Source organism: Ammospiza nelsoni, chromosome 20 (assembly GCF_027579445.1).
Source record: "Ammospiza nelsoni isolate bAmmNel1 chromosome 20, bAmmNel1.pri, whole genome shotgun sequence".
Lineage (NCBI taxonomy): Eukaryota > Metazoa > Chordata > Aves > Passeriformes > Passerellidae > Ammospiza > Ammospiza nelsoni.
Window position 1 is genome coordinate 6,467,586 of NC_080652.1, and position 14,760 is coordinate 6,482,345.

At 40.7% G+C, this 14,760-nt stretch overlaps 1 protein-coding gene across 4 annotated transcripts in view; it reads left to right on the forward strand.

Annotated features, from left to right (window-relative positions):
• Positions 1–14,760, forward strand: part of SPTAN1 (spectrin alpha, non-erythrocytic 1) — a 45,881-nt gene that overhangs the window by 11,507 nt on the left and 19,614 nt on the right. For 3 of the 4 annotated variants that reach the window (XM_059486431.1, XM_059486433.1, XM_059486430.1), the window contains exons 5-25: positions 136–282; positions 883–1,016; positions 1,654–1,798; positions 1,877–2,031; positions 3,292–3,427; positions 3,850–3,951; positions 4,177–4,314; positions 4,738–4,848; positions 5,302–5,379; positions 5,554–5,709; positions 6,044–6,248; positions 6,367–6,548; positions 6,819–7,062; positions 7,383–7,505; positions 8,216–8,433; positions 9,167–9,259; positions 9,593–9,727; positions 10,137–10,285; positions 11,649–11,708; positions 13,837–14,035; positions 14,602–14,706. In XM_059486431.1, coding sequence (XP_059342414.1) covers positions 136–282; positions 883–1,016; positions 1,654–1,798; positions 1,877–2,031; positions 3,292–3,427; positions 3,850–3,951; positions 4,177–4,314; positions 4,738–4,848; positions 5,302–5,379; positions 5,554–5,709; positions 6,044–6,248; positions 6,367–6,548; positions 6,819–7,062; positions 7,383–7,505; positions 8,216–8,433; positions 9,167–9,259; positions 9,593–9,727; positions 10,137–10,285; positions 11,649–11,708; positions 13,837–14,035; positions 14,602–14,706 — 3,015 coding nt within the window. The remainder of the gene's footprint in view (positions 1–135; positions 283–882; positions 1,017–1,653; positions 1,799–1,876; positions 2,032–3,291; positions 3,428–3,849; positions 3,952–4,176; positions 4,315–4,737; positions 4,849–5,301; positions 5,380–5,553; positions 5,710–6,043; positions 6,249–6,366; positions 6,549–6,818; positions 7,063–7,382; positions 7,506–8,215; positions 8,434–9,166; positions 9,260–9,592; positions 9,728–10,136; positions 10,286–11,648; positions 11,709–13,836; positions 14,036–14,601; positions 14,707–14,760) is intronic. The other variant, XM_059486432.1, reaches the window with a different exon arrangement.

Genomic DNA, 14,760 nt, shown 5'->3' on the forward strand with positions numbered 1-14,760 from the left:
TCATCATTTTAAGTCTGACCTTGAACACTGTGATTGTCTTTGACCTATTGAAAATTAGGACAGTGTGCTTCCTAGTTTTAATAGTGATTTCCCATAGGATATACTGAAATTAACTTTTTTTTTTCAATGTACTAGGAAGCAATAGTGACATCAGAAGAACTTGGACAGGACTTAGAGCATGTTGAAGTTTTGCAAAAGAAGTTTGAAGAGTTCCAGACAGATCTTGCAGCTCATGAAGAAAGAGTAAATGAAGTGAACCAGTTTGCTGGCAAACTTATCCAGGTAAGCATTTATTGGTGTTGAAAATCTCTCTTAGCAAGTCAGTTACCACAGCAAGCATTTGTAACTTCCCCTCTTTCCCCCCTGGTTTGGGGCAGATCTTTAAGCTTTGCTCCACATGCTTTGGAGCAAAGCTTTGGTGCTTGGCTTTCTTCACCTAAAATGGTCACCATTTGATTCACTGGTGGTTCTGCTGAACAGCCTGAATAACTGCCCCATCTAGGAATGCTCCTGAAAATGTGGAGAGCTGTGATTAGTAAGAGAAACTGTCATATTGGGGTTAAATTTATTTCCCTTGGACAGGGAGGTTTAATATCTCTTCTGGATTGATATCTGGGGCCTGATTAAGGATGGAGGCAGGGCATTCCAGGGAAAAAGAAGATACTGTTTATAGCCCTCTTGCCATGGCCTAATCAGTATATAGGGAAAACACTACATGAGTATTGAATGTTTGCACAGTGAAATTTCAGGGAAACTATTGAATTGGGTGATCATCTGGAAAGGACAGTAATTATAAATTGATCTCTTGAAGACCAACAGTGTTTTGTCAATGGATGTAAAAGCCAAGAACATATGAAAATAGATTTGTCCTTTGATTGCCAGGAAACACATCCTGAAGAGGAACTGATAAAGTCCAAACAAGATGAAGTAAATGCAAGCTGGCAGCGTCTGAAGGGACTTGCCCTTCAGAGGCAGGGAAAACTCTTTGGGGCAGCTGAAGTTCAGCGTTTCAACAGGTATGAACTTGGCTGGATCTGCTGAATGATGTAACCCTTGTGTGGGTGTTTAATGATGCATTCAGCTGCACACAGTAGCATGAGAGGAGCTACTGTCTCCTTTTGCTTTGCTCTTCTGCATGACTTGCTGAATGAAGACCTCGTTGCTCTACAATTACTTTAGATGGAGCTTTTCAGAATTTGGCAGTTTTGCACTCCTTTCCTCTGAGGGCTTTTTCCCCAAGTTCTGTCCTAGATGAACCTTAAGTGGGGTGTGCTTTTTTTGCTGGATGTCAGCCCAGTTGTTCTGGAGGCTCTGAGCAATGTCTTTCTATTCTCATCTCCGTCTACAGCATTTTGAGATTTGCTGTAATTAAGTTGGGGAAGGGTCCAGAGTGGGAAATAGATCCACTCCTTGACAGTGATCGGTGGTCCTGTAATTCCTGGGGGACAGTGGCCTGTTAATATGCTTCAAAGTTTCTTGAGATGCAAAGAAAGTCTACTTACTTGTTTTCTAAAGGATGTTTGTAGTTGGCTGCGGTGTTTATATATATGGGTTTGTATGCTGGTATGTCTGGCACACGTATGGGAACACATCCTGCTTCCTTCCTTTTTCCATACAAGACAATCTGCTTTCAATTTGTGCTTTGTTTTGAAGGGATGTGGATGAAACAATCAGCTGGATTAAGGAGAAAGGGCAGTTGATGGCCTCAGATGATTTTGGCAGAGATTTAGCCAGCGTGCAAGCATTACTGCGCAAGCACGAAGGCCTGGAAAGAGACCTGGCAGCTCTGGAGGATAAGGTACCCGTGAGATGTATTTAAATGAGGTAACCAGCTTGGAAAAGGCTGGAAGCTCACTCTGTTTGTGCCTGGGTTTAGGTGAAGGCCCTGTGTGCAGAAGCTGACCGTTTGCAGCAGTCTCACCCAATAAATGCTTCCCAAATCCAAGTGAAACGGGAGGAGCTCATCGCCAACTGGGAGCAGATCCGCACGCTGGCCGCAGAGAGGCACGCTCGCCTCAACGACTCCTACAGGTGGGTCACTGCAGCAGGACAGGGCTGCTTCCCTCCTGGGGCACATCTGACACAGGCCTCTTGGAAGGAGAACAAAAGTGTGCCATTTCCAAAATTTTGGGATGATTCTGGTATTTTAAGAGCAGTCTTGTTCACCGAATTCTATTTTGCGCTAACTTCTTGTAAAATAAATATTTATGTGATTGAAAAAAAGAAATATTTATGTGATTGAAAAATTATTGCAGCTTTTTGTTATTCTCTAAATGTGGATCAACTATCAAAATAGACACAGTGATGTTTTAGGACATTTGCTGTTTTCTCCATCTAGGTTGAGACATGCATTGGAAGTACATTGTTTGAAAATGTTTCAGTTTTGCTGGAAAAAAAAGTTGTTTTAATACTTTTATTACAAATCTGTTCACTAGTCTTTAAGAGTCTCTATGAAGACTGAAGTATGCTATATTGTTTGATATATTGTCTGAGACCAAATTAATTCCCTGTTTCTATGGTAGTTTGTTTTTTTTTTGCTGGGGAATTTGTTCATCCAGTCTTGTCTATGCTAACCTGGTCTCTGAAACATAACCTGTTAGATTACTGTTGAGAAGCCATTCTAAAAACAAACTAATCCCAATATGGTGGTTAGTTTACATCCTTTCTGGTTTTGTTTTTCTGCCCTTTGTTCCTTCCCACAATGTGGGATTTTTGGCAGTGGAGACCCACACAACTAATCTTTTTCTTTACCTTCCCTGCCATAGTCTCTTCAGAGCAATTAACAGCAAATATAAAAGGGAACCAGAAACTGATCACATTTGCTGATAAGTGTTAAGCATATGCCAAAGGCAACAACTAAAGGCTTTCTGGAAGGAATTTGAGGATTTGTTTGCTTGTTTTAGGGCTGAGGCATGTGCAGTTGAAATTTTCTGTCAGTTCACTCCCCCACACACTGTTATGACAAAAGCAGCCCTGTGAATTATCTTGAGAACTATATTTTGATTTCTGTTGTCCTCAGTGTGTAGTTAGCAATATTAATTTTGCTTACAATATAAGTTATATACAAAATATATGAGACATTGATTTAAAACCCAACATTTTCATAACTTCGAAAGACTTCTTTTTTGATTGAAAGCATATTTAGTTATTTAATATTCTGAGCAGATTTTCGTGTTGTTTTATTTGTATCTAAAGAACAGCTTTTATGTTTGTAACCCTTTCTTTGGGGAAAGGGAGAGAAACTCTGCAAATTAATTATTCCTAATAATTTTTTTGCTTTGCTTACCCAAGACTGCAGCGCTTTCTCGCAGACTTCCGGGACCTCACCAGCTGGGTGACTGAGATGAAGGCTCTGATAAATGCTGATGAACTTGCCAATGATGTGGCTGGGGCTGAAGCCCTTCTAGACAGACATCAGGAACATAAGGTAGAGTGGTTATACAGAAAATCCAGTCAGCAGCCCTCTGATTTGTGTGTCTAACACAGTCTGAGTCAGTGCTGTAGCACGGGAATGCTTTGATCATGCAACAGACAGAGTACTAGATTGCTGTCTTGATTTAATATTCTTAAATTGTTTCTAGATGGTAGATATATACTAAGTATTTAAGAATGCTTATGATAATATTTTATAAAAAGTAGGCCTGATAGCAGCCAGTTGGACTAATGACTGTTTTTGTTCTCCATCATGAGGAATTCCTATAATTAGGCAGAAAGAATTCAGCTCAAATGAACTTTTAGTTTCATTTTAATGTAGAAATTTATACCTACCTTACATGCATTGTAAGGTAATTCTGACGCTCTGTGCTAAGATAAATTTTTGTAACAGCTTTTTCACATGTCCTTCCATAGGGAGAAATTGATGCCCATGAAGACAGCTTCAAATCTGCTGATGAGTCAGGCCAGGCTTTGCTCTCTGCTGGGCACTATGCTTCTGATGAAGTTAAAGAAAAGGTAAGCTGAGAGCAAGAGCTCCTAGAAGAATTTTCTCTTTCTTCTGTGTCCCTTAATTTAAAAGGATGATCACATCAGGAACTGGAGATTTCATTGTTTACAGAGGAGGTCATTTTCAATTCAGTGCTAACCATTTTTTAGATGACAATTTGATTTTACATTGAGATGGAAGTGAACTCTAGAGTGTTAAATAAAACTATTATATTTTCTTTCCCCATCAATTAGCTGACCATCCTCTCAGATGAAAGGTCTGCCTTGCTGGAACTGTGGGAGCTCCGCAGGCAGCAGTATGAGCAGTGCATGGATCTGCAGCTTTTCTACAGAGACACTGAACAAGTTGACAACTGGATGAGCAAACAAGAAGTGAGTGCATATCTTTGAATTCTCCAGATATGGTGAACTTTAATTTCTGGGTTGTCTTTTGTAAGCTCAAGCAATTGGTATTGCCTGCTGGCAGTGCCATGAACACCCACGAGTGAGTGGGTGCTGTGCAGAGTTATTTATCTGACTGCCTGAAATGGTGCAATGGCTGTTTCCATCAAATGCTGAAACTATGAGCTGTGACAAGTGGGCTTGATGTGGCTTTTGTGTGTGTTAACTCTTGTAAAATGCTGGTTGAATAAGAAGCTAAAAAGAATTATTGGTTGTTAAAAGCATAAAGCAAAAACCATGCTATCTTCACCTTTCAGTAATAACATATGGCAGAAAATATCCCTGGCTGTGCTTGAGCTCACTTAGAGCAGCTGAGTATGGAAACATAAAAATGTGTTTGTGTCCTTACTTTAGGCTTTTCTGCTGAATGAAGACCTTGGTGATTCTCTGGACAGTGTGGAGGCTCTTCTGAAGAAGCATGAAGACTTTGAGAAATCCCTAAGTGCCCAAGAGGAGAAAATCACAGTAAGACATTGACATTAGGCCATCACTAAATGGATGAGAAGTGAAACAAGGGCATTTATTCACTGGGGAGGAGACACTGGTGGTAAAGGATGGGGTTGACTTTGCAGAATGATCTTCTGTTATGTGTGATGTATTAGCTCTAAATAACAGGTATGGTCTCTAAAATGGAAAAGAGTGGGAAAAGTATGGGATAGGGTTGGTTTCTGTCACAGAGCCAGGTAACCTGGTGCATCCTTATCATACCAGCACACAGGTGGATGAATATTTCTCAAAAAACTGCACTCTTCCACATGGAGAGGATGAGAATACAGAGAGAAAAGGGTGTAAGGATAAATCTGCTAATGGCTTTCTGTCAGTTTTACTGTGATAAACTTTGGGGAATTGATATACTAAGCAAATTTGCACAAGCAATTTCTATTACACCAAATAAATGGAAACATGTTTTCCCTCTAGGCATTAGATGAGTTTGCTACTAAGTTGATTCAGAATAACCACTATGCCATGGATGATGTTGCTACACGCAGAGATGCTGTAAGTATCCAAAATACATTTGGACTGTAGGCGTTAAATCTTGTTCTGCTCTATTATTTTACATGGCTTGACTTCAATATAGGATAAATCAGTGGAGTTGTCCCAAGAGGGATGCAGTGATGGTTCTTAGAAGCTTCAGGAATTTAAAAACCTTTTCCTTTCTTCTTTTTTCAGCTGCTGAGCCGCCGAAATGCCCTTCATGAAAGAGCTATGCGCCGCCGCGCTCAGCTGGCGGATTCTTTCCATCTGCAGCAGTTTTTCCGAGATTCTGATGAGCTCAAGAGCTGGGTTAATGAAAAGATGAAAACTGCAACTGATGAGGCCTACAAGGTAAACACAAAGATGAATGGTAGAATGCTTTTAAGGCAGTACCAGGCTTAATCAGTCTAATGACACGAAGAAAATGTTGCTGATAGTCAGTGGTATTAATGGCAACAGGAGGAATTGTGTAATTTCTTCATGACCCCAAGAGGCATTTTCCCATCATGCAGTAATTGTGCCTGTCCAATAGCTTAAGAATTCTGATTTAAGGCATATTTTTGGCACCAGATCCTCTGGTTACATTATAGCATGTCTACGAACGTAGTCCAATTTCAAAACTTCTTCAGAGATCTTTGAGTACTGGTTTAGCATTGAAATGTTCTATTTCTTTCTTCATCTGTAGGATCCATCAAACTTGCAAGGTAAAGTTCAGAAGCACCAGGCTTTTGAAGCAGAGCTGTCTGCCAACCAGAGCCGGATCGATGCCCTGGAGAAAGCTGGCCAGAAGCTCATTGATGTCAAGCACTACGCGTCCGATGAGGTGGCAGCTCGCATGAATGAAGTCATCAGCTTGTGGAAGAAACTTCTGGAGGCCACTGAGCTCAAAGGTATGACTTGCTCAAGAGAACATGGGCAAATTTCTAGAGGAAGTTTTCTAGGAAATGAATTAACTTCAGTTTCCACTTGACTTACCTGTCCTGTTCTCCTCTTGCCTGTCTCTCTCAGGTATAAAACTGCGAGAAGCCAATCAGCAGCAGCAGTTTAATCGCAATGTGGAGGACATTGAGCTCTGGCTCTATGAAGTAGAAGGACACTTGGCTTCTGATGATTATGGAAAAGATCTTACTAATGTTCAGAATCTTCAGAAGAAACATGCACTGCTGGAGGCAGATGTTGCTGCCCATCAGGTAAGGAAATAATTTTTATTCCTGCCTTTTCAGATCTGCTCACTCAAAAGATGGCATTTTCAGATATGCTCAGAGACCTTAGCAGGTCTGGTGTTTATAATTTTTTTAGCTTTGAGTTTTATAGTTTGCTTCTCAGAAATAATTTTGAACTAAAACATAACTTGTATGTCTCTAAAATAATATCTTATAACTTTCATAGAAATGAGCTTCTCAGTCACTGCAGCCACCTCACTGAAGTTCTGACCTAATGGTGTCGCTGATCAATTTTAGGATCGGATAGATGGCATTACCATCCAGGCACGCCAGTTCCAGGAGGCTGGGCACTTTGATGCTGACAATATCAAGAAGAAACAAGAAGCTTTAGTGGCTCGTTACGAAGCTCTGAAGGACCCCATGGTGGCTCGCAAGCAGAAACTCGCAGATTCTCTTCGCCTGCAGCAGCTTTTCCGTGACATCGAGGATGAGGAGACCTGGATTAGGGAAAAAGAACCTATTGCAGCTTCAACAAACCGAGGTTGGTCCATCCTGGGATCTCTAGGATTCGGATGTCAGAATTGCTCTGTTATAAATTGTATCTTGATAGAACATGCTCTGAAAATTTCAGAGCTTTTTGGTGTAATTAACATTGCCCAGAGTTACAATTTGCCATTGCACTAAGTCTCTGTTATTTTGCTTATGTAATTGCAGTGGTAATGTAGGTTTCCATAGTACTCTGTCCTCATTGTTAGAGTTCTCCCTGTGCAAGTTTCTGTATTGCTGGCTGCAGCTGCCTTGAAATTTTTGTTTGATTTAGTGACTCTGATTCAGCTGATTTAATTATTTTGTATCTTTCAGGCAAGGACTTAATTGGTGTCCAGAATCTGTTAAAGAAGCACCAAGCTTTGCAGGCAGAAATTGCAGGCCATGAGCCTCGCATTAAAGCAGTCACACAGAAGGGAAATGCTATGGTGGAAGAAGGTATGTCTCAATATCTTTTAACTCTGGCAGTCTTTAGTTCTCTGTCCCAGCACAGTTTAGAATTACTTCCAGATTTTATCCTGATAATAGGCAGGTACCTGCTAGCAGGATGAATTCCTGGTCATCCTTTCACTTGAAAATAAAAATAGGTTCCTAGATGGGAACCTGTCTGAATGTTGACAGATCTCTGTCTACTCTTGATGAACACTTATATAGTAATTTTGTGCCTATTGTATTTAGTCCCTATAATTAAATCTGTTAAAGGACTCTCTCTGAGATACATAATCCTGATGTGAGAGAAAATTATCTACAAAGACAGTAATTCTTGCTTTTAAATACATAAGCATCTTTATTTCTGACTGGGTGTTTTTAACATGAAAATTTGAAAAAATATCCTGCAGGTCTGAAATAATATTTGTCTGCTGCTAGAACTCTGGAAAGAGATGACCTTTTCTGTTTCATCATTGAGAAATGTTAAGATGTGTCTCATTTTATTCCTGTTGATTAAGATATGCTGGTACAGCTTGATTTGCAGGTTGTGTTTTCCAGTCTGAGGCAAAAGGACAGCTGAGTTACGTTTTTATAATTCTAGTCTAAATAGGCTTTAAATTGGTCTGACTTTTTGACCTTGAAGAATTATAAGTAATCTTTTAATGTCTATTGCTTTTGTCTGCTGAAGTCCTTCAGTTCCCTCTGCTTCTGTTCCACAGGACACTTTGCAGCTGAGGATGTGAAAATCAAACTGAACGAGCTGAACCAGAAGTGGGACTCTCTGAAAGCCAAAGCGTCTCAGCGGCGGCAGGACCTGGAGGATTCCCTGCAGGCTCAGCAGTACTTTGCTGATGCTAATGAGGCTGAATCCTGGATGAGGGAAAAGGAGCCCATTGTAGGCAGTACAGACTATGGGAAAGATGAAGACTCTGCTGAGGTATTTGAGATTCTTGTTTAAATCTATTTTGCATAAGTACAGTGAGGATTTGTCCAATGGTAAAAAATGAGCTGTGATAATTTCAGGATTCTTGAGGGCGGATTCTTGCATCAAGCAAGATTTTGGCTCTTAGTCAAAAGATGACATATTTTCCTGTGTCTTAGTTGCTATTGCAACTATGTGAAATTCTGCTGCTCAGTATATTAAACCAACTGTGAGGAAGCTTTACCTCTGTATGCACTCTTTTACAAGGTTTTGTTTTTTTAAGTATAATGAAAATAATATCAGCAAATTCCTTGTGAGATGAGCATTTCAGTAGGAGTCTGGTTTTCAGCAGTTCATTAGCCTGGAAGTAATTTTTTTGGTCTGGATTTGTTTTATTGATATCATCCTCCAGTCAAACACCACATCCCAGGCAGTGCTGACTGACATTTTGTTAAACATGAAGTGCAGTTTAAAGGCACACTTAAAACTTACCCGTATCACTCTGGAAATAGTTATTTCTGGTCAGAACAAAAGAATGTTGCTGAGATAAGGTAGAGGCAAAGCACTAGAAGCATTAGGCCCACTATCTAGCCTGTGAATAAATAGAAGTGATTATTCCCATGAGAGTCACAAGGCTGGCAGCTCTGAAAAACCCACATTCCCTTTGTATGGAGTCAAAGTATATATTTGAAGCAGAGGCATATTTGTAAAATGGCAAGGTGTGTATGTTGTTATCATCCACTTTCAGGCTCTTCTGAAGAAACATGAAGCTTTGATGTCTGATCTCTCCGCTTATGGCAGCAGCATCCAGGCATTGAGGGAACAGGCCCAGGCATGCAGGGTAAGGAAAGATGCCAATCATGTACCTAAAATTCATGGGTCAGCAAAAGGTAAAAACAAAGCTTGATAACAGTGGTTGGTTTTGAGAGGTTATTGCAGACTCTGCTTGATTTTTTCAAAAAAATTAGCTGTCTGTTTTTATAATCATAAGACATCTGTATTGTTTTGAAGTAAAACAATTTAATGTGGTGGTTTTCAGGGTTTGAGCCCAGACAGCACCTAAACTGACTCTACAGCAGCTTTAACTAAGGCTGAAGTCTATTCTAGGACAACAGCATTGATTGTAATAAACATGTAGAAGCTAATTTTTTCTTGTGCCTTTTTTTTTTCTTAGCAACAAGTTGCTCCCACAGATGATGAAACTGGAAAAGAGCTGGTTCTGGCACTCTATGATTACCAGGAGAAGAGTCCCCGGGAGGTGACAATGAAGAAGGGAGATATCCTCACCTTACTCAACAGTACCAACAAGGTGGGTTCTGGCCTCCTGCTTTGCTGCCCTGCTTGGCTCCCTCAGTGCTGTGTGCTTTGTTTGGTTTTGGCACATTTCGCCCATGTCCCCATTCAGCACTTCAGCTGAACCTCTTCATTTCCATCACTCCTCTACAGCTGCCAACTTTTCCAGGACAGGACACATGTCTGTGAGAACTTTAAATCCCTGATGTGGAGGAACTTTTGGTCAAATAGAAAAGCAGACATGGGATTAAGATCTCCATCTTCAAAAGACTGTTTGAAATGATCTCCATAACAAGAACAAACTGTTGAGAGCATCACTGGTTTCCTTGTGTTAATACAAGTCTCTGATTTGCAGCATTCACTTGCCCAGCATTCTTTATGCCTGATGATGTCCTCACAGACCTTTGTGGTTTTTTTGCTTCCAGGACTGGTGGAAGGTGGAAGTCAATGACCGCCAGGGATTTGTCCCTGCTGCCTATGTGAAGAAACTGGATCCTGCCCAGTCTGCATCGCGAGAGAACCTCCTGGAGGAGCAGGGCAGCATCGCGCTGCGCCAGGAGCAGATCGACAACCAGTAAGCTCTGACTGATGAGATGTGACACTGCCAGCATCAGCTGGCTTGGCCTGTGCTTCACAGATTGCCACCAGCTTAGGTTAATGCTGCTTACACTAGGGAGTAATTAATTGGAGCAAAACAAGGGGCTCCTTTGCCAGAGGCACCGGATTCAGTTGCTTTATTCCTACTCTAGATTTTCTTGTTGCTTTTCCCATTTTTAACTGTTAAACTCATGACACTAGAGCTCAACTTACTGTCTGACTTGAGTATTTTGTGTTCCTTTTGTTTTTGTACCTAACTACTTAACTTGTTTGTGAATTATATATGTCCTAAGCAACTCTTGTATATGTAGTTGTCACTTCTTAACATGTGATCTGTTTTGAAAAGCTTTCTTAAATTTGATTCCATTAAGTACAGTGCTCTCCCTATACAGGGCTGCCTCTGAAGGTGCCCTCCTTATGAGCTGGGGCTACTTTGCTGCTAGCTCATCACTTTTTTTTCTGAAATGTGGTGCCAATATTTGTTGCCATTATAGGAGCTAAAAGGTGTCTCCCCCCTTCTTTTTTTTTCAACTTTTATCATATTTTTTAAAAGAGCAGCATATCGTTTCAAACAGAAAACTGCAAGGCTGCTTGGTAATGACCTTCTTAAAGCACATGGTGGCTGGAGATTAATTCAAGCAAGGGCTGTGGGTGATAGCTGTGAGTGCTAGCCCATCTTATCAAGCCACTTGAAAGCTGAAGCTGAAAGTTTTCTGTGTACTCCCATCTGTTTGTGCAGCTATGCTGTCGTTCTGTGTCAGAATTCCTTCCCACTCAGTTGTGTTGAGTCATCAGTTATTACAGTGCCATGCAATAATTACTAGCCTTAGCTCTAGAATTAAAAAAATAAAATAGCACAAAAAACCCCACCAACCTGTAACAAAAAACCATTTTACCAGCATGAAGAAAAAATGCTGGAGAATTGTGGCACATTGGTCAGGATGTTAATAATATCATTATTAAATATCCCTCCAATCCCTATCAATATCAATATCCCTCCATGGGTTTGCATATGGATTTTAGTGACTAGAACAAGGTGCCTTATTTTAGAGCCAAGGAGAGGGGACCACCTTTTAGTTTCCAATCCCATGGCACAGTCATGAGGAAACGAGGAGACCTTATAGAGAGAGCTCGACTGTACTGCTGAGGTTTCCTTACATGAATTGTACTCCTGATCTGATTTGCTTTGCTTCTGAACAACACCTAATTTTCTCCATTTAAATGTGAACTCTTACCCATCTCCTACCACAGACCAGCCATGGATGGAGCTGCTGCTTTCATTATTTTTGTTAATCTGACTAATTTTTCGCATGCGTTTGCTGTGCTCCCTGTCTGTGCAGGACTCTCATTACTAAGGAGGTCGGCAGTGTCTCTCTGCGTATGAAACAGGTCGAAGAACTGTGAGTAGGATTAGCCCTTTCCTAAACCATGCTGTCTCCACACTGTCACTGCTCATCCTTCCTTTGTTTCTTTCTTTGGGAATGCTGCTCCAAAGAGCCGTGAAGGAGGCCATTTCTGCAAGGAGGATTAATTTAGATGAATGTGGTGGTCTGTGTTTCCTCTGTTCCTCACAAGCAGCTGCTTATCTTGCTGGGCACCTCTGTGCTGCTGGATTGGTTCATGTTTATTCCATCACTCTGGTTTTGCTTACCAAAGAGGCTTTAGGGATATCTGGACTGTTTTTCTTAAAAAGCATCTCCTGCTTTTTCTGAGGTGCAGATGGAAATATTACCTTGTTTGTATAAATATATATAAAATACATCTACCAAGTATTGCATCACATCTGAATGTCCTAAGAGTATAGGAAGGGTGGGGCTGTCATGGTTTATCATACAAAGTAACATTCATGCTGGGTGCTCAAAAAACCATTATTTATATAGAGTGAATATTCCTTCATTTTAACATTAACTAAATTTTGAAATCTGTGTTTGTGTCTCCTGGAAAAGATATCAAGTTTGCATTATACTGGTGGCAGTTGCTGGGAAATCCAAATCCACAGTGTTCATTGGCTGTGCCTGGCTTTTCATACCAAATGTATTTCTTGAAAATTAAAAGTGACACTTTTATGTAAATCTCTCAAGTGTTGCAAAGCAGCTCTGAGGTTAGGCTTACTTCTGAAAGAGTTTTGCCCCAGATCCTCTATGAGCTTTACAAGTACTTAATACCTAATATTGTTTGCTGAGGCAAACAGCTGCAGTTAGGGCAGGCTTCAAGTCAGGCTAGAAAGTTTCTATTTAAATCTAATATGAAAGATTCCTAAACTGCCCACTCTTAAACTACAGTAAACAGGAAGCTACAAAGTCCCTGCTTCCATGGAAGGAGAGCTGATTTATCAGTTTGGTATATAGATATTACAGCTCAGGATACTGAGGATTTTTTGGAAGAGACTTTGTCATCTCTGAGCTGTTGGTTAGGAAAATGCTGTAGGATTGAACTCCTCAGGCTGGGAGGTTGTAACTGCTCAGTCTGTGGCCTTGTGCTTTGGGGTGGGAAATGAAAACACCCCCATTTGAGGCCCTGCAGGTACCTCAGCAGTGTCTGGTATTATTTGATTTAATAACATCAGAAGGAATGTCCTTAATAATGAGAATCTATTGCTGCTGTTGATCACTGTGGTAGACCAATGTCCAAACTGATTCAGGACATAAAAAACCCTTCCAGATGCAGCTAAAATGTCTTATCTTCTGGAAGAGTTAAAATAAAGTAAGAATGAGTATTAAGTGTGTTTTTTTCTGAATGCAGGATTTTAAAAAACAGGCATTATGCATTGCTAGAGAGATTTGTAATTCAGTATAAGTGCAAAACTGCTCTTGGCTTTTTTCAGCACTAGCTTGAAAAAGTCTTGTAGGATCATCTGTGTCTAGTTGATTACAAGGTAGTTTAAATAACTGGCTGGTCTTAATAGGTTTATTTGCCTGTGCAGATCAATTTAAACATGCTTGAGGTTTCATATTGTGTCTCTTCCAAAAGTAAAGCAGGACTAATATTACTGATGTTGAGAATTCCACAGATACAAAAAGCGTACACTAAATGAGTTTAATGGATTTCCCAGTTGAATATAGGTGTGTTATCAAAGATTCACACCTTGCTTAAACATTCAGCAGATTTTGCACGGGAAAATGGCTAGTGAGGGTGTTTATGTCCTGAGGCTGGTGGATTTTCATAACCTGATGGCAAACTTGATGTACTCTAGTAAAATATCCCTTGGCAAGCAAGAACCTATGGAGTCATTCCTGCCCTGCAGTGATCCTGTGGTTTAAGAGCCTTCCCCAGTCTAGGCTGTGATTTGGGTTTGCATTTGCCCAGTGAGGTGTTGCATGTGAGAAGTCTCATTTTGGTGTGCAATCCATGTGGAGGAGAGACATGGACAGTCTTCATTCCCAACTGCACATGAGTAGCTCATCCTGTAGCAGAACTGGACATAGTTCAGGGATTCCCATTTTTGGGGACCCTAGTACTTAGAAAATTCCTGTGATTGGACTCAATTCCATCTGATTGTTCCCTGCTTTCCTTTCCTGATTGTCCCAGGTATCACTCTCTCCTGGAACTGGGAGAAAAACGTAAAGGCATGTTGGAAAAAAGCTGCAAGAAGTTCATGCTTTTCCGTGAAGCCAACGAGCTGCAGCAGTGGATCAATGAGAAGGAAGCAGCACTCACCAGTGAGGAAGTGGGTGCTGATCTGGAGCAGGTGGAGGTTCTGCAGAAGAAATTTGATGATTTCCAGAAGGTATGTTGGGATGCTGCATAATGTGTATGTTAATTTTGGCCTTTCCCTTCAGGTTTTCTGATCATGTATCCATGACAATTCTTCATAGCTGAGAAGGAAATATGGCTTTGATTGGACATAAAAGGTCCATAGAAGGCATAAATTAATTTTTAAATTTAATTTTGTGAGGATAGAGAATCCCATATTAAAGTGTCTTCAGTTTGATTACATTCTCCAGGTTGTTCCATGCTTCCCAGCTCCTAGAGAGCTGAAACTCTCTTTCAACACTTTGCAGTAGAGTCTGCCAAGCTTTGGAGGAATTTCAGTTTGTGTAAAGCATAACCTTCAGCTAAGTTATTCCTATTGAAAGGGAAGATGCATTTGGTTTCCATCTGTAGAGTTATTTCCCTGAAATATGGAGGGAAAAAAAAAATCTGGCAGCTGGGATTCCCTGGCACAGGATGGGAATTCAGGGTCACTGTGCTCAATTCCTGCTGTTCACACACTGGGCTCTCCTGGGGAGCCACCTTGTTCCACATGTTCTGCTTGTTGAATTTTAATGCTGGGATATTTCCTGTTCTCTGTAGGATCTCAAAGCCAACGAGTCACGCCTGAAGGATATAAACAAGGTTGCCAAGGACCTGGAGTCAGAAGGGCTGATGGCAGATGAAGTACAAGCAGTACAGCAACAGGTGCTCCTTTTCTCTGCCTTATTCTAATCTAAGAAGCAAAATATTTTCCTTCTT